This window comes from Diadema antillarum, unplaced genomic scaffold (assembly GCF_040938485.1).
Source record: "Diadema antillarum isolate AM-2024a unplaced genomic scaffold, OU_Dant_1.0 seq00000684_RagTag, whole genome shotgun sequence".
Classification (NCBI taxonomy): Eukaryota; Metazoa; Echinodermata; class Echinoidea; order Diadematoida; family Diadematidae; genus Diadema; species Diadema antillarum.
The window spans coordinates 702303-722500 of NW_027271589.1; the positions used below are offsets into that span (position 1 = coordinate 702303).

Consider the following 20198-nt stretch of genomic DNA (forward strand, 5'->3'; position numbering starts at 1 on the left):
GGCAATATCAGGCATATTATGATCACCAAAGTTAGGAATATCTGAATATCATAGAGTCCTTCTAAAATGGCATTCAGTGGATGTCTCAAAGGAGTAGTTTGGGTCACCTAACTGTCCTCATACTTCCTGTCTTTTGATGGCCCTCGTTTTGAGGGAGAAAAATCATTGATTTAAACATTTCTCACAAAAAGAACTTGTTTTCTTCAAAACTCCACTTATTTTGATTTACCTACAGGAATGAAATCAAGCTCCCTTAATAATTGCTGAAGACTTTAATGCTGTGGTAGGCCCTGCAGATTATCAAGGCAATAGACAAAAATATGGTAATGTCAAAGCTAGTGAAACTATTTCTATATTGATGGATGAATATGATTTGAATGACATTAGGTACAATTCTCATCCAAACTCAAGATACGAAAGATAGCGAAAGAAAAAAAAAACATCTCAAGGAACAGAATTCTGTTGTACATCATCCAAAATGACAGGTATTTCATAACTTCTTTCCTGTCTATCTTCCTTGCAAGCAATGATTAATTTTGCACATGATCAGTATACCATGATCATGTGACCTAGATGATAATTCTGATATCCCAACATGACGAAATGTCAGGTGACTTCACTGACATTCAAAGATGTGTAGATTGTTTCTAGTTTTCACTTGCACAAGTTTCACTCTGACAACCTTGTCTCTGGGATAAAATTACCTTCAAAACAAACTGAATCCAAAAGTATCATTAGAATATCAAAACTGAGAATAGGTCCAAGGTATGAAGATGAAGTAGAAAAGGAAAAAAAAAACACTTGTAAACAAACTTGTGCAATTCATTTCTACAGGAGACATGTGACAGATATTAATATTTCCCAGCCAGCACATCCACATCTGAGCCCCTTGAAAGATGTTATTTTACTTAGTTTGAGACACACAAGGGACTGAAACCCTGATTGCAATCAAACAGACCCTGAATTATAAGAGTGCTGTCAAAGTGGCCGAGTCTATGTGTTCCCACGTTGCAGATGGGAGCTAGATACCGACCTAAAATCTACACTAGCTTGAACTTCCTTGGGTAAAATGTTTTGCCCTGCAATGTCTCTCATGCCCATGCTGCACACATGGGTACCTGACAATGCCTACCACTACCACTACCATACCACTACCACTACCATACCACCACCACTACCACTACTAGTACTACTACCAGTACCACTACCACTGCTAGTACTACTTCTACTACTACTACCACTACCACTACTACCACCACTACCACTACAAAAACAAACACACACACACACACACACACACACACACTCAAACACACACAAGAATGTGATCACAAGCACACCAAATTATTACAAAAATGACCTTGTGCAATCGGGTATGAAAGCACATGCATCTTTTGTCTAGGTTGTTGTTTGCTACATTTCCTGATCTGGCGAGTCACACATTAACATGAGCAAGAAGCTGCAATTGACCGAGTGCTGTATTACAAAACACACTACATCGACGAATACCTCTCTCAGTGCCAATGAAAGATGACAAGAACATGAGATCAGAGCACTTAGGACTATGGTCAAAAGGAAAAGGAAGAAATTCCTCAAATACTGTATTACATCTCACCAGAAGAAAAAAAAATGTTAATATTCATGATTCGAAACAGCTCATTTCTACATATCATGGAGGTCCTTGCCAACTAAATAACATTCATAATTTTTTTCCCCTGCTCTTCATTGACTAACAAGAAGGTTCCAGGGCTAACGGACAAGTTCAAATTAATATATGTGGATGGACAGAATGTAGCAATATTAGTAGAACATATCAGTGAAAATTTGAGGACAATCAGACAATCTCTTCAAAAGTTATGAATTTTTAAAATTTCAGTGCCGCCATCGCGGGATGAGAAGACTACTATAGCTTGTGATGTCATATGCGTAGAACAATATCGTCACTTGAGAATGATAAGGGCGTTAAGTTGTCACTAAACCCATAGTGTTCAAGACAACTTAACGCCCTTCTCATTCCCAACAGACGATATAAAGAAAAAAGTAATACTCTTCTCATCCAGCAGTGACTGCACAGAAACTTTAAAAATTCATAACTTTTAAACAGATTGTCTGATTTTCTCAAACTTTCACTGATGTGTTCAAATTTGCTGCAGTCACTCATTTCACATGTGTGAAGGTGAACTTGTCCTTTTAATAAGGGGATGGATGGTTTTTTTTTTCTAAGGTATCCATTACACCAGGAAATGAAGCCTTAATCTAAAGAATAATCCACTGAAATTTTGAGGAAGCGGAACGATCATCTCCCCAAGCAATTTCTCCTACCTAAAAAAATCCTTACATTAAAAAAAAAAACACCTTACATAAAAATTGACAAAAATCAAACAGAGCCAGGAAACGCATAAAAAACATCACAAAAAGCACACAAAGATGGATTTTACACACACATGATGAGAGCATTCACATCACAAAATGTTTCCAGAACATTAACCCCCAAAATCACTCTTTGTATGACTGTGAGAAAAGAGACACCCGCATACAATGTACTTTGTGGATTCTCTACGAAAAAAAAAGGGCAAATGTAAAGAACAGCAAAATTGATGCCAGTTGTAATCTCATAATCAGGAAATGCGCAATTATCGTGGGATGGAAAAATGCAATAGAGTTGATATTCTTCCATAACAGAGATCATAATGCTAGCTGTGAGCATGCTGCTTCAAATAAATTAGTTTTCCTTCATACAATTTACGGGTGAATCCATGCCTATTATTACAATCTACGTGGGAAAGAGGTGTGCATGCATGCAGTACCACAGACAGACAGACACACATATATGAACACACATAAACACATATGTACATCCAAGACTCTTTTAAATAAATTTACTGGCAGGGGAATTAAGGACCAGTTAAATGTTAGTAAACGAAGAAAGAGTCAGATTTTACAAGCACAACAGTGAAAATTTGATCAAAATTTGATTAAAAAAAAATTAGGGAAGTTATAAAATTGTGAAGCTTTGCAAATTTTTGCAAAAAAAAAAATTCTCGAACAGTTGATACGAATCAACTATGCAAAAGAGCGAGCTGATTACGTATCACCTCGCAATTTTTAAAAATAATCATGTACAAACGACTGACAAAAATCAATTTTTCTGTCATAACAGTGCAAACAGTAATGTTAGTCCTGACTGAATAAGTTCAAAATAATGATCAGTCAGATATATTAGGATTTGAGACTAGGGCATAAGTGCGTCAGAACGAAAAAAAAATTACGCTACAACTCTGATCTCTCTGAGACTTGTACTGGATACAAAAATGTCGCTCTAATTTTGGATCAGCGCCCTCTGAAGTTCATGAATAAGGCAGGATCCTATCGCCTCCTCCCTACCTTAGATCCCATCATATCAGTCTTACAACACTGTGATTACATCAAGTTACATATATAACTCTCTCTTGCATGCCTATCCAACTTTCATAAATTCCCACCAGCAGACGTATCCTCGCAAGCTCCTGGCAAAACTTTTTGGATCACATTGCCATCAGGATTAGCGACAGGAAATCGAACCGCTCATGGCGCGCATGACATTACTTACACATTTGCCCATTCCAGCGGCCTTAGATACGTTGATATTAGCGTCTGGAGTTCCGTCATGAAGTGCTTTTCTGATTCCAGCAGGGCTTCTATGACCTGGGTTTGACATGACAAACAAAAACAAATACGAAAACATGAAAAAGTAGACTTTAAAAGCAGCATGCAGTTGACTAGGATGCCTCCCCAATTCCATACCATCTCCATATTCTACATGCCTACCAGAAATACATGATTGATCTTTTCATTCACATTTTGAGAAAGTTCACTGACCTTGACCTCTGACCTTAATGATAAACCTTTCGGCCTGTTTGCCAAAGGAAAATATTTCAAACTTCATTTCTATCCATCACGCACACCGCAAAAAAAGTAATTGGACTATCTCATCTAAATTTATGGCCACAAAATTATATTTTTGCTGCACTTTGGTGACCTTTGACCTTTGACCCATTATTTTTCCAATTACATTCAAAGCTTCTTATCAAATTATACTGCTAGTGCTACTGGATATTTCTAGCTAAAGTGTTGGAAAATGACATTTGGAAAGTTCAGTGACATTTGACCTCAAAAATTTTTGTCATAACGGGTAGTTGGCACTTCCACATTGTGTCTCATACCTTGGCAATGCATCATGATAATCTCACTAAACTAGTGGTTTACTCCAACATGTGGGCAGACTGAGAATGGTACATGGGTCTCTCACAGATTTTAAGTTTTCTCTTTGTTTTTTAAAACTCACAAGATAAACAAAGCAGAAATGGTCAAAAACCAAACCATATCATGCTACATTGAATCTACTCAGTCTTGGTAGTAGTTATGACAACGATAACAACATGAATGAAATCAAATATGATAGTGAAAGAGTCGAGGAAAGTTATTTCCTTTGTTGTTGTGTTTTTCAATCATTGTTAAAAATCTGACTTACCTCTGAATGGTACTTGAGTTTGTCTACCTTCTCGGTACCCTGCACGTTGTCATTTATAATTTTGGTCTCTGTCGCTGCATCTGAGTAGAACAAACAAACAAATGACATAGACAGAGAATGAATTATAGCATATTCTAAGACAGATCATTTCACATATAATGATAGTCAACTGTTACATTTTAAAGAATGACGACTGCACATTCACATTTAATATCTACTGTATACGGCAAAATATTTTGCAAGGTTTTCATTTTCGTGAATTTTAAGAACACACAACAATATTAACTCTGATCCCAACATTAATGTGAAGTACACACATACATTTCTCCATTCGGTACTGTACTCCACAATCGCGAATTTAACTACTCACGAAATTGCCGAGAAGTCCCGATTCGCGAAAAATTAAGCTCGCTATTAAAATGTATGGCACATACAGTAATTCCTACAATACTTTTGCGGCAGTTTAGACTCACAGAAAGTTTGTGTGAGTAGGGACTTTATATAAATAGTTCATGATCAAGGACTCATAGAAAGTTAGTGTCATGTATAGTAACTGAATTCAAGAGATATTGTGCACAAGTTGTCTGTAATGGCTGATACAAACTTCAATACAGTTTGGGAAGTTGGCTTGATAATAGGAATAATTTCTTCATGTGGCTGATAGGGCAATCAGGTACATACTTCATGTTCATGATGGTGGGCAGGGCAAAAGCTCATGGCTACATTTTGCTTGTCCAAATGGAAAGATTTGGTTGCCCGAGGCAATCTGGTAGGTGAACTGGTACCAACCAGCAACCTGCTTGCTAACAGGGACAAGAACTCATTGATGAAGTTACAACATAAGATGCATGAATATCTTTTCTACAAATCTCTCTTACACTCTCCCTCCCTCCCCACAAATAGCATAGTCGGGTATATCTATGACATCAGTTTCAAGTATTAAGATCAATACAAGAAGTTGTCTACAATATAAACTCCCCCACCCCCACCCTCCCCCACCCCCACCACCTCCCTGGTCCATGTTTCGTCTGGTGGATGGTATGAGGTATGAAATGATGTGTGACAATCTTCAGCTTGAACTTGTGGTGAGGGGCAGACAGGGATTCCTTGAATTTTCTGTATGTTCTTGGTTCCTCCCCCAAGTTTCCCCGCAGAATCAAAAGCAAATCTGATTCATCACATACATGCCGCAATCTGGATCATAAATTTCACTTCTCTGGTATGTGCCTTCCATACGAATTGTCACTTTGACCAACGGTGAGACTACTTTCTCTTTTCCAGATCCACCATGAAGACTAACTAATGAGCCCAAGAAATGTACCCCTAGTGGATATAAAAGGCGTGGCGCTATTGTTGTTGCTGTTGTTTTTTGCCAAACAATATGTTGAAAAACTTGCTTTTTTCTCAGTACCACAAGAAAGAGGACATCAGGGACATGTGTATCAGCATGGATGCGAGTACTGGACAGACATTTATACCATCAAAGACAACATTAGATGCTAGTAAGGTTTAGACTTTGTACATGGTTTAGGTTTAAGGGTCTCATTAGGGACCACACTGGGTGGAAGTAAGGATTAAGGTGAAGGAATGTTTTGAGTAGGAATTTACCCACATCGTCCACTGACAAGTTGCGTTGAAACTATAATCATTGTCAAGATTTTGCTTGAAGGGTTCCGAAGTGCATTTAAAAACAGTGTTAAAACAACAAACATCAAGTCCAAAATAAGAAACAAAACAAACAATAAAAACAGAGTCCATACTCGCAAACAAATATAAATCTACAATACATTCATATCATATAAAGAAAGGGGCATTTTAAACTCGACCCAGCTTGCACCGTGCCAAGGTGGCTAGGTTTTGGAGAAAAGCCAGCCATATGACTGAGGTCTTTGGACCTTCCTAAAACAAACTATCATACGACCTGTTGTTCTTCAGGTGAGATTTTTCTTCAGATCAGCTTCGCAAAAGATTGGGGTTTTTTTCCTGAAAATTTATAACATGAGTCTGTAAAGTCTGGTTCTACTTTGCACATCGCATACATGATGGCTATCTCCCTCATACACCAGCAGCACTTTGGGTTTTCACGATACAATCTGCACCTGGAAAGGAGATGTGATTTCCTTCCTCTGTAGATATTGGGGCAAAAGGATATTATGACAGTAAAGGGCCCTGAAAGGTACCTATCTTTATTATCATGTCATTCAACACCATATTCAAGTTGACTGTCAAAAATATAATAAAATCAGATCAATGGACATATTAAAAGTTCATCATACTATCCATCAGTGTTCCATGAGAGAATGTGAGTATGTTATCATCCATTTCTTTACTTTTTAGGTGCACTTTGCAATGAGAAATCTGCCATTTTGTTAGCTTCATTTAACTCTGTTCACTGAATAGCCAACTTGAGCATAAAGCCCATTCACACACACCAAAAAATTAATAGGTTGTGATAATCCATTTCTACTATGCAATGCAAAAACTGTCAATTCTTTTGTGTTGACACACACACATACACACACAATATCAATGCTCACAATATGCATTGCAATACAAAAATCTGTCATGTTTGTGGTTTTTTTTTCTTATTAAACACTCACAATAATTTGCCAGTCAGAGTGTGTATGAAAAGCATGCAAAGAACCCACTCTAATATTCAATCATCATAATTCAATCGTAATTTTTTCACTGCATCCCATGGTGCATCTCGCCACACTAGGTCTGTACCACTGGTGTCTACCAACATACAAAAATTTGTACATGTAGTAGAGTTCAGTCTAGGGTCATGCTCTGGGCCCTGTTTTATGAAGAGTTAAAATTGATTACATAGTTGATTTCAACTATGAGTCTATGGCAGCCTGTATAGTAAGGAAATTTAAAATTGATTAATCTTTTGATAAAACGAGGCCATGGTCAATGTTTTATAGGCATAGATGTGCAGTCTAGAGATCCAAAGTGCTTCATTTATAGTCCAGCAAATTTTTCTTTTTTGGTGCATGTGAACGGCATCAAATAAAATCAATTTTCCCATTGCGATGCAAAAATAGATAACTCTTTTGTGTGAATGCAACTATGGGGTAGAATTGTTCCTTAACGGTTTTGCTTTGTTTCGTTCCCCAACTTCCCACAAGGACGATCCGAATATGATAGGCTGAAGACTTTGACTTTTATACCAGGGAATAATCTTCCTGGTATCGCATCGCAATTTGCTATGCATTTTTACACCACTGCTACACAAACTAACTTTTGTATAGCAGTTTTCTTCCATAGAAGTGTACAGGATACCATGTGAAATATTGTTCATCAGCTGAAATTGCTAATCAAATTTGAGTTCGAAAATTATTCCCTGTATACAATAGACCTGTACTTTATCTAAGTTCATTGAAGCAGTCGTAAGTTGCATTGGTGTTGTCAATTAGGAAATTTTCAACAGTAATGAATTGTGCAACAACATAATATTAGCTGTTTCCTGTATAATTGTAATAATGACATCAAATTTCATGCACGCATATAATTTTTTCCCCATCTTTTTGAATTTCAGTTCTTCATTTAGAAATTGCATGAACGATGTAAATCATACAATTACACTTCCTTTCAATTCCTGTATTATTCGCCCACATCATTCCAGAAGCTTTCAAGGCCATGTCATACAACTTGTAAAGAATCCTTTTTCTTTAGTGTGTATTTTTAGATATTTTTTTCATTATGTTACAGAGCAGGCAATAAAGACTGGATGGAAAAGTTGCCGGTAAATTTAATTGTATGATGGTATGTAAAAGAATGTACCTAAAATGCAGTATTAAAGGGACTGTACAGTACTGGTTGAGGTGGGGACTCATGTTTTGAACATTCCTAAACTAAAGTGAGATCATGAGAAACCTCTTATGAAATATGAAAGAGCATGTAATTTTAAGAAGGATTCAACGTTTATTTGATGAAAATTGGTTTTCAAATGGCTGAGATATCCCCCCAAAAAAATGATAATAATAAAAGGCGACAGGCCACACCTTTTATTAGGATCTCTTTGTTTCACCTTGTTTTTGGATATCTCAACCATTTCAAAACTGATTTTTATCAAATAAACTTTTGATACCCCTTAGAATAGCATGCTCTTCTCATAGAATGGTTTCTGAATATCTCGCAAAACGTTAAGCTAAATCCTCACCTCTACCAGAACTGTACACACCCTTTAAGTACACGTGTACGTGAGTGCAACATGTGAGGTCAAATGGGCTGGCGGTCATTTTACCAACATTTACATTACATGCTGTGACATGTTCTTTACAAAATCTTTGGTGTACACTGTATGTGTCGAATTTTGCAAAACAAATAATGCTTTTTCCCGAACTATTGTAAAACACAGGCCTCAGGATGTAATGCACGGACTAACACAGGTACAAAAGTCACCAGACTGGAACAGTGTCACTCAAGGTTGACAAGACATTTCCTTTCCTTACAAACTGCTGTGTAAACAAACGCGATCATAAATAGATATTCACTCTTTACATTTGTACATAATACATTGTGTATGCACACATGCATCTGTTTGGTGGGAAATATTTTTCGGTATTTCCTCAAATTTGAACCACTGTTTCTGCACACACCCACTCTAAACTGCAATAGTTCCAATACAAAAACAAAAGCAAAACAATAAAGAAACCTGACCTTTATTGTCCTACATAGTTCAGGGGGTTGTTGATATTGGTGTAAGAATGAAGCAAAAAAGAGACTGAAAAAACAAACTATAAAGAAAATGATGCTAAATGCTGCTGACGCTGCAAAAAGAATTAAAAAAAAATGAAGAGTAATAATAGACCTGTAAATGAATGGATTTCCAATACTCATATTTTCCCTTTAGATGGTAGTGTTGGAACGAACTGTTTTGCAAACACTCCACTGATAGATTTATAGATAACTGGCCATACAATTTTCAAATGTCTGTATCCTTGAGCAACATTATAACAGCATTATGACCTTCAGTCTGCAAAGTGCAACACTTATCTTTTCTTTTTTCTAAGTCAGCAACCGACCACAAAACAGGATCTTTAACCAGTCAGGAAGTTCAAGCTTAAGATCTGAAGCACATTATCCGGAACTCATTGCTGCTGATTCTGAGGAAATTGGTAGAAATTTCAGATTTGTACATGTTTGGTTCACAAATATTGCTCCTTATGTGGTCTTCAAAAAAACTATAAGCACATGGTTTAGATTATTTTAAAAAAACGTATGGAAATCCCTCCCAATTTTTCAAGGGTAATTTCCTCAAAAAGTGCACTCGCTTCAAGGAGATATTCAAACTCATTCAAGAGATTGAATTACGATGATCTGTAAAGAGGTACAACACTGGTATCATAGCCTCACATGAGTTCTAAAGCACCATGTATACATAAAAATCATGTTTAATCAGAGACTTTGCTGTCAAGTTCGAGGAATTAATCCTGCAAATTTTACAAAATTCACCTTAAGCCCAATTTACACTTGTTAAAGCCATGATTTTGAAGGGACATCCCTTCACCCATGGAGGACGGTTTGATTTTGCTATACGACAACACGCATTTCCCATAGACACCTGCGCGAGTATACTCGGGACTCATCCTCAACGGGTTAAAATATTGCATCTTTTCATTGCACCAGTTACACTCGTCCCTAAAATTAACTCAATTACAAAACTTTGTGATTATCTAAATTAGGTGCTCACTGCGCATGTGTAATAATCTACTCTTGCCGACCCCATGCTCTGGATAGGGAAGAACTTCCGCATCGCTATTCAAGGCTGAATGGAGCATAGGTTTTATTTCCACTGCTGAAACATTGTGAATGTACACATCATAGCAAGAAATCAAAGAAGAAAATTTGCTGCCGAGTGCTAAATCTAATCAATTGCTGCTGGAGTGTATACTTTTATCATTGAGATATTGTAGGTGATCTTGTTCGTAGCTAACTTCTTCTCAATCTGTGCAGTCTACCTTCTGTTACAGCCTATTAAACTACCACGAAAATGGATAAGGCGTCTAGGTTGGTGTGGGTAGAGGAAACTGATGACAAGATGTCTTTGCTCCAAAAGGTGTTGTTGGTTTCTTCCATTTTTCTGTGTTACACTGCAGAGCATTAATTGTAGAAATGTACAAACATGTTAGCGGTATGTGTTACAACACTGCAAGCCAATACTACGTATTCTTATGCCAAAACACAGGCTATGACTAATCTAGAGAGCAGTTAAAAAGTATGCACCCACTAGCGCCTTGCAATCTGGTCATGTGACAAAAATCATGCAATTCCTGCAATCTGCATTTCCAAAGTCTGCACACTTGATAACTTTGCAAAGTTTCATGTGAAGTTAGCAAAGAGTCCTACCCCGGCTTGGAGTTTTTCTGGTAAGAATTTTTGGCAGTATTGGAGTAAGCACACAATTTTTGCAAGCAAATATTATCAATGGGCCCCTTGGCGAAAAGGAGAAATAAGACCTCTGGAGGTACTGTATTCTACCATGAAGACTCAATCAATACGGATGTCACAATTTCAGTTTCTGACTAAAATCTTCCCAAACATTCAAATAAGTTTCTACTAGAAAATGATATCCAAATCATATGAAACCAGAGTGCAGCATTTCCATTTCTATAATTCTTGATGGATACAATTACATTTCACTTTCTGTTTAAAAATCTGTGTGCAAAGTTACATTGTATTTGAACTCACAAATTAGTCCTTGCTTTCATAGAGAACAAGGAAGAAGATTATTAATCACATTTGGCTGCAAAATTGTTAACATCATTTACAATTTATCTATTGATTGCTTTGGTGATTGAAACTAAAATGTGTCTTGCAACATACACCAATTTGAAGACTCATTGGAATTATGGTAATCAACAGACACTACACTCGAGAATATGAAACTGAAAAAAAGTTTTATTATTCATTTCATATTACTCTAATATCTTTGTATTGTGGGGTTTGCTGCAATGGTGGGGGTGCCAAAACTTGCAGATTAAACAAATTTTGATTCACAGTGGAAAGAAAAAATAAATAAAAAATCCTTTTTTAAAGGGAAAAATGATTTTTGGCGGCAAAATGGAAATCAATAAATAATCAATAAAATCTTAGAAGAAAAAAATTGTACTCCATTCAAAAACATCTTTACTTATCTTTTAGATAAAGAAAAAATATTACAGATCACAGAAACACACCAGTTTGCAGCTCTCCAATTGCCTTCAGGAACCAAACCACTAAGTGTTTACAAAAGACCACATTTGGTATAAAATTCACTTGTGTGCATTTGGCATATGGGTATCTGGGTCAATGCTATGTGTGATATAAATCAAACCATATTGTACACTATAGTCCCCCACACCCCACCCCCATCCCCCCCCCCCATACAAAAATGTTGGCATTTCATACACATTGACCTTCTTCATAATTGATGTGTGGCACAATGTCTTCATTTTTTTTTTCTTACAGAAAAATGGGCAAAATGAAAGAGAAACTTGACAGTGAGACTTTGCAGCAGTTCCCCATAATGTTTGCATGGCCTTTTGGAAAATTCTGAAGATATTGCCCAAAACCCAAGGTTTTTCTGTCTTTGTCCATTTGCATGTGTGTTTTCTCTTTTTCTGTGGCTTGTTTTCTCACAAAGGAACAGACAATGGAGAGCTGTAGAAACAAAATAAGGATTGGAACTTGACTTCCAGCGATTGGCAGTCACACCTCTGACCAGGCGTGACTGGGTCTGAAAGTATGCTAAGTCATTCACCAGACCCACGGCAGCGTTGGCGCTCTATGTTTCCCCCACACCATACACTCATCTCCTGGTATAGGGGTGTTTGCAACCAGGATCTTGGGATGTTGTGGGGCGGAGGGAGAGGTGTTTAATCAGTGGTGAAGGGGAGGAAGGTGATGGTTTTCTATAATCTGTCCTCTTTGTGAGAAAGCTATACATACATGTTGTGATAACAAATGATACCACTGTTTCATAAAAGCATCTTAAGCAAAAACTTATATAACTCTACTGTTCTAGTCCAATTTTGAAATGGTGACTCTTCCTTTGTTTTACTTTTCTGCTTCTAATTCCAGACTTTTTGAACACAGAGCAAGGTTTCCTTTTACATGGGTCACACTCAGAATACAAGATATGAAAGATTATAGACATGCCAGGTGAAATATTTTTCAATAATTAATATATTTCAATATATTCTCTCACCATAGTTCACTTTGCAAAAGTTTAGAATACATGTGAACGCAGCTCTTTGCCACATGAAAGGGAGTGATGGGTTGAGCCAAGTGGGACTATGCAATGTGTGTAAGAATTGACACGCTATGGCACGCCGATACAATGTGGTACATCCACATCGGGATCAGACCACTGACTGCTTCTGAGGTAAATTTACAATCATGATCCTTAAATATATTTAATACCAGTCAATAAAATTAATTCTGACGTTCGAACCGTCTCTGGGTAAAGGTTTTTCAGTTTGCTTAATTACATTGCTCATTTTCACATTCAGTACCTGAACTAATATCAAAAGGTCTTCATGGGTATCTACCCATTTCTAGGACCAAGCTGTTAACTGTGGTGAAAACTAAAGTGCATGATATATTTTGATAATTTTCGGGCATCAGTCACTTTTGTTTTTTAAACAGACAGCAGTTTTAGTGGTTTAACATTAACTTTCTTACAATGACTGACTTTTATTCCATTCCATGGCCTTCTGCAAACATTAGCTGTGCAGGATCATGATAGTCACAGTTTGCATTTTCTGAGGCCTAGCACTTGTAATAAATGTATCTTTTGGTAATTATTATAAATCTATATTCTAGAAAGACCATCTACATCTGTTTGGAATGTCTGGTAATGCACTAATCACATATATTATCTCGACCAAGAAAGAGATTTGGGAAATAGGCCCTACAAAAACAACAGCTTCAAAACAACAGCAAAGTGTTGACGTATCTGAAATATCTGGATATTTCTGGGAATTTCCTTTGATTTTCTTTTGATTAGGTGGTTTCTTCATACCCTATGCACAATTGTACATGATGTAAACAGATTCACAATGGACAGTTATCTGTTTGGGGCTTGTCGAGAGGCCCACACAAATGCGAAAGATTTGCTTTGGAAATGTGACACGTTGACATGGCATAGCACAAGATCTAAATTCTTGCAAAGCAGGACTCTTAAGTGTGTTACAAATGGGCCCCTCATATGTTCATTCATCTAAACAGACACTCAAGAGCTCATCAGTTGAGCAGCTGCAAACCTGTTGTTTAGTTGTACTGTCATTCAAGGACCCCCACACTCCCTTGGTCCCACCAGTGCCTTCTGTTGTTTGTTGTGTGCAGCCAAATGAAACTGCCCTCATCATACCCCACTGCACATATTCACCGGGGTGACAACTGGGAAATAATAATCTAATGGCCTTCCAACCCCTCCCTCTCGAGTTAGGAATTGTTAAATGCATAGAACAGACAAAACAACAAATACAACTCGATCAACCATGTCACCAACAATGATACAATGGTGTATGGCTTGTGGGGGTGAAAAAACAATCGATTAAGCAATTCCAATGCCTACTTACTCCTTTCCTTTTGGGCAAAAATGTATTCGAATGAGGCAGACCGGTCGGTCTGCTTCAACGAACGTTTCGCGCTGCAACAGCACAGACACATCACGACCATCGTACGCATCCGGGACGCCCAAAGGTGACGACGAAGGCGTTAATGAAAAGCAAAGAGAAAGAGGAAAAAGGCTGGCCCGTCCGTTCCCGTTGAGTCAAACTCCTGTCGGCATGCACATTCAAACCATCGACACGGCACTGGCGCAAAGATAAGGTGGATGAAAATAGAAGACAGCAAATCCACACACGGTGTCCCCCCTGAAATCACAGTTGGCGATTCAATTATCCACAGTCGTTAACATTGCCCCGTAATCATTTGTCACAAGCGTGGTCAGGGAGGGGGTGGTGGAAGGGGAGGGGGGTGGGGAATTGCTGGCTGGGGAAACAGAAGTAAAAGCAGCTTCTGTCAGGTCACTACACCAGTTGCTTCCCCTGGCCGTTGGTAACATCCGAGGGGAGAGTGCTGGCTTGGGAGCAATTCGTCCATGCACCAATTTGGTGTGTAACTGGGCAACGGCATCCAAAGTTATGACAAGCGATGATGAATGTGATTGAATGAGTCGACCAACAAGCAAGCAGGCCAGTGAGCCAGAGAGAGAGAGCCCAGTGGGGGGCCGGCCAGCGTGTGGTGGGTTACGTGTGTGTCAAACCGATCATTAGGCAGTGGACCATGCTTCCAAGTTCAGACAATTAATGCCGGGATTAATCGAAGATGAACCAGATATTTCGACGCCCTACTGCCGATGTGACGAGGCCTCAAGTTGTGTGGGGTGTTGAGGTTCCAATCTCTCACTCTCCCTCTCTCTTTCAAGCCACAACTTCTGGCAGGAGAGAGACGAAAGATGAGAAAGAAAGGAAAAAGAGAGAGAGAGAGAGACGAGTCACGAACTAGGGTGTCCTGATGCAAGTAGGATTACTCATGCAGTATGGCATCACGGATGACTGCTCCAAGGTGGATGAACTTGACATCGTTTTGGGCCGACTTGTGGGCAGGACAGCCCACCACACATGACGTCAGAGGCTGCAGCATTTGGAGGAGTGTTTACATGGACAAACAGCCCATGTGTTTTTGGGGGGCACAAAAGCACCCCTCACACTCAATGTTGGTGTTTCCCAACTCAGCCGCACAACAGCCAAGCCACTTTACAGTGCACATAAAAACAAAATTAAAAAAAAACAAAATGTGGGGCGGGGGGGGGGGGGGGGGGGGAGGGGTTGAGGAAGCCACAAAGTAACTTGGTCCAAGTGTCAACCTCGTTAAAAGAATGCATTACAGACAGAGGTATTGTGAAGTCACCACTGCACAATATTTAAAAGGATGGTCTCGATCACAGCCCTGCAGTAACAGCGGAAGAAGAAATTTGTCATTATTTTGACAAATTGTTCTTCAACACAATGTCTCTTGCTCTTTCCCCTCTCTTTCACAAACCAGCTCACTCGATCTCTCAACTCATACCCTTGCTACTTTCCAGGGTCGGATTTGGCATGCAATTTATAACTACGAAGAGTCAAAACCATTTAAAGATAATATTATGATGATGCTGAATATGCTTACTCATACTCCGATCCTCATATCTCCCTTCCTCTGTTACTGTCTACAATTGATATTTGTTGAATAATGTGCATGTATGGGCATTTCTTAGTGGGCAGGTACATTTGTACCACAATGTTAAACTCTGCATAAAGTAGATTCTCTTAAAAGTGGCGTGTGACAGAAATGGGCAGGAGGAAAGAGAGGGTTTTACGCATACTTTGTATTAATTAATCGCTTCCACACACGCCACGGTCAGTGGGAAGAGCACTTGGCAGTAGAACAGGTTGATTACTCAACCCCATCTTTACAAACAGTCTGCATGTCCAAAGGACACACATGACCATTGTTAGCACCACTTTACAGGTCCTGTTTACCTTTGGGAACAGTGATTTAAAAAATGTTCAAGATATCACATTTGAGGCATATGTGTAGGTCTCTTGTATCACAAAACATCATACCATATAAAAGTTTTGCAATAAAGCCTGAAATGTAAGGAGATATCAGTATTTTTCTTATTAAGCCATAACAGTAGACGGTGGAATAGTCTGGCAACATTTTTAATATAACTATTGTTCATATTTTGTCTGTTTAACAACACTTAACATTGATTATACGGATTCAAATTTTTACAGTGGTTGTTTCTATCCCAAACTCACATTTTGGAACTATTTTAAAGCACACTGCCGGGGTTTTGTTTCGTCTGCAAATGGTAAATTATGCCTTTAATCTTCATCAAAAGGCATTCTCTCAAGTGCCTGGTCCCCCCTCCCCAAACTAAGAGGACTGATTCGTGAACAGCTGAAGAATTTATTTAAAAAATACAAAACTTGCTAATCAAGGCTTTCTTTTAAGCCAGAACTGTAAGCCATGTAACCTGACCTGCCAGGGCAGCTACATTGTACGTGCAGCACTGAAAGCAGTCATGCTGTTTCAAAATAAAAGAATAAAGATGGAAGAATAATGATTTTATGTACCAAATTTGTATTGATTTGTTTTGTTTATATAGCAGCTAAGGAAACACTGAACACTTGTAATTAAGCAACCGCTCCTATGGACCAAGCGATTAGAATAAAATACCTTGCCCAAGGGCTTGCATCTGTTGCAGCCAGGGGATTAATCATTTTTTCTCAACATTCATACACAGGGAAAGTGCTCAAGAAGCAAAGACATTCAATATTGTATTATTTTGCTTCCAACATTACAAGTTTTGTTTCAGTACTCTTCATGAAAAACACATAGACGTTGATGATGCAGTTCTGAGCATGACAAGCGTTGTGCATCAAATCAAGTGACGACACTTCCTGGGTAATCGATCCCTTTAATAAATCCCTTTAAGTCAGCCAATGTCTCTGTTGCCCAAGAGAGATCCAGATTTCACAGAATACCACCTGTTCGACACGGCAACACTGCTTTGCTGCTGCTCCCCCCCCCCCCCCCCCCCCGAAAAAAAATGTTCAGGAAAATCAATTTCAAAAGACGGCAATCATATAAACATAGAAAAGAAAATGTAGTAGAGTTAGAGCCAAGATATATGGGGGGGGGGGGGGGGGGGAGTATGATGCTAATTTGATAAACAGGAACAGGTACCACAGTGGGTAGCGATATGGGTCTACCAGAAATTCTCTTTGTTTCTCTAGGGTGTAGACTCAAAACCCTTAAAGAAGACTGCTTTTAAATCCCCAACAATCATTCTCTTTGTTACACGGATATAAAAGTACTGATAGCTGATCAATCCCAGAAAGGAAAATACCAATAGGCGTGTCTTCATCAGCCCGAAGTTTCAAAATAGCGCGTTATCTTGCGGTTACCAAACTAGTCTGATGTCAAAATAGCGCGCTATCTGTGTAGTGAAGACGCAGATAGCGCGCTATTTGATCGGGAAAATTTCCCCCAAAATCTTGGTCTAGTTCGTCAACTAGAGCGCTAATTTGTGAGATAGCGCGCTATCTTGGGTGCGTCTCCATCAGCCCGAAATTTTCTCGATCCCTCCACGCTTCTGGTTAGCCAGCTGGCAATGGAAAGCGCATGTACAAGCAGCTAGTGATTGTGTATAGTACATTACACGCACGGTGTATTCAAGGATCACATGTGTGTACTATAGGCCTACTGTTGTTGTCATCTTTAAAACCAGGGAGGTGATTTCTCTCACCTCCCTATCAAAACTCAGTGCCGTGCATGCTAGCTGTTCTTTTGTAAACTTCTTCTTCTGGTCCACTCTACCTTAGCTGAAGATTCTTGCAGATTGTGTGCATTTTGGATTTGTTCAAACATTGCAATTCGTTAATTTCATATATAAGATGCCTCACTGGACAGAAGAAAGAGTAGCGTTATCAATATCCCTTTCGAGAGAATTTGCTGTACTGCTCACCTCCCTGGTTGTAGAATCGTACATACGGTGATATAGGAGATTTTGAGCGGGGAAATCCACTTTCGAACCGCGAGCCAGGCAGAGTAATATTGCAAAGTGCGCATGCGTCAATTTTCGGACTAATTTCCCAAAGTGGGCTGTTCGAGCTGATGAAGACGCACATTCGCTGTATCGGGCTATTTTCTAAGACCGCAAAATGTCCCGCTAGTTTGAACTTCGGGCTGATGAAGACACGCCTAATATCTCCAGTTTCATGCTTTACATGTAAGTACTGTAATGCTTGAAATAGGCATCAACGCCAATTAGTTTTATGCTTTACATGTAAAGTACTGTAATGATTTAGGCATCAACGCCAATTAGTTTTATGCTTCACTTAAGTACTGTAAAGATTTTATAGGCATCAACGCCAATTAGTTTTATGCTTTACATAAGTACTGTAGTAATGATTTAGGCATCAACGCCAATTAAATTAGGAAAGTGGCAACAGTTTTAGCAAATAGGGAAAGAAGGCTGCTTACGCTCCTTGCATTTCGCGCAGTACTGGTGTTATGCTGGAGCTCTGATGATCAGATGATACAGTGAATATTAATAAATATGATAACAGTGTGAATTGAATTCATTATTGTGATGATAGCAATAATTTTCTAAAATGTAAAAGGGCACAACTCGGGTACATGTCCATGCTGCTACATTCTCACATGCAACATGTGTGCACCAAGAAGGGGTGTGGTTTGCGCAGCGTGCAAAGAATCAAACTTGGCATGTGGACAAGAAGGGGTAGGGGACAGATGCAGACAGACATACAGATAGACAGACAGACAGACACACACACACACACACAGACACACGCACACATACACACACACACACAAACAGACACACACACACATACACACACACACACAGACACACACACAAACAGACACACGCACACACGCACACACACTCACACACTCACAGTACCCACAACAATGACTCATTTCTGATGGCTGTCACCCATACATCGACACCGCCATCACAGCACCAAAAGTTGCGCGCCAGAAGGACGCACTGTCAGCTGCAACCCACAATGACTTCAAACACCATATAGTCTCTGGCATTTGCTGCTTCAATAATCAACTATTATACAGAATTTCTGTAAAATCCTGTCATTTAAAACTCTTAAATTACCTTGAGTAAATAAACAATGTCCTCATAAGGATCATTGCTAGGATCATTACTTAGGATATTGTTGGTTCATGTTCAACTCAAAACTTGAATAAAAAGATAAAGAACTTTATACTTTAGATTTCAGAGATCTTTGTAATTCTTTGCCCACTGGCCAACAGGAAATTTGGGATCTGTCCAGTTTAAGTTGAATACTCACTTGTTTGTATACACATGAAATGTTCAGTCATTTCCTATTCAAATGTAAACCGTCTAATCTTTTCAGGTTTGTGATGTTAACGTTCAATGAGACTGAAGTTATGTGAACTATGGAATAAGCTGTCAATATTAATCACAACTTGTAGACTTGCCTTTTTTAATCCCTCAGAATACAGTGTCACGAAAGGCAGTATAAAACATGAATAAATCAAGGCATACCATGGGTTTACCTCAATTCTTTTTTATCATTCTCAAGATTAATCCTGCACAAACAATATGATCTTTACAACATACTATTCCTGAGAAAATCGTGATTGAAAGCAGGACAGTGTGGCACCTCCCTGTTGAGTAAAGCAAAAGTATTGTATCTTTTCCTGGTCCCAATTCTTGCTTGACCTGGTCAAGCTGGTCGGTCAGTGGGTTCCTTGGGCCCTGGATGACCAGGAGACAAATCAGACTTTGAGGAGAAGCTTCCCTGCCTAGAGTTCACGAGGCAGAGAAGACACCTGGGCCAAAACTGTGTTCTTCACAGGAAGGGTAGGGAGGGGAAACACCTTAAGGTTCAGAGGTAGGAGAAAGCAAGGGGGGGGGGGGGGGGAGAGAAGGAGGGGAAAGTGGGAGGAGCTAGGGTTAGGGTTAGGAAGGGCCGAGGATGGGGAACTGAGGGTAACACAAACCCTATTCCGCAACGTTTAAGGAGGGGTTACTTCCACCGCAAAGTTGGATGAATGCAAGACTTCAAAGCAGCATGCTGTTTTTCGTTCAAATCTGAGGAAAGTTGGACGAGTGTGAAGGGAATCATGGAGTCTTGTG

The 20198-nt window shown here is 39.0% G+C and overlaps 1 protein-coding gene across 2 annotated transcripts in view; it reads right to left on the reverse strand.

Moving 5' to 3' along the window:
- The window catches only part of LOC139737171 (rho guanine nucleotide exchange factor 7-like), a 79183-nt gene that overhangs the window by 32778 nt on the left and 26207 nt on the right, over positions 1–20198 (reverse strand). For both annotated transcript variants that reach the window (XM_071647850.1, XM_071647849.1), the window contains exons 4-5: positions 4511–4590; positions 3590–3684 (exon numbers count right to left, since the gene is read on the reverse strand). In XM_071647850.1, coding sequence (XP_071503951.1) covers positions 3590–3684; positions 4511–4590 — 175 coding nt within the window. The remainder of the gene's footprint in view (positions 1–3589; positions 3685–4510; positions 4591–20198) is intronic.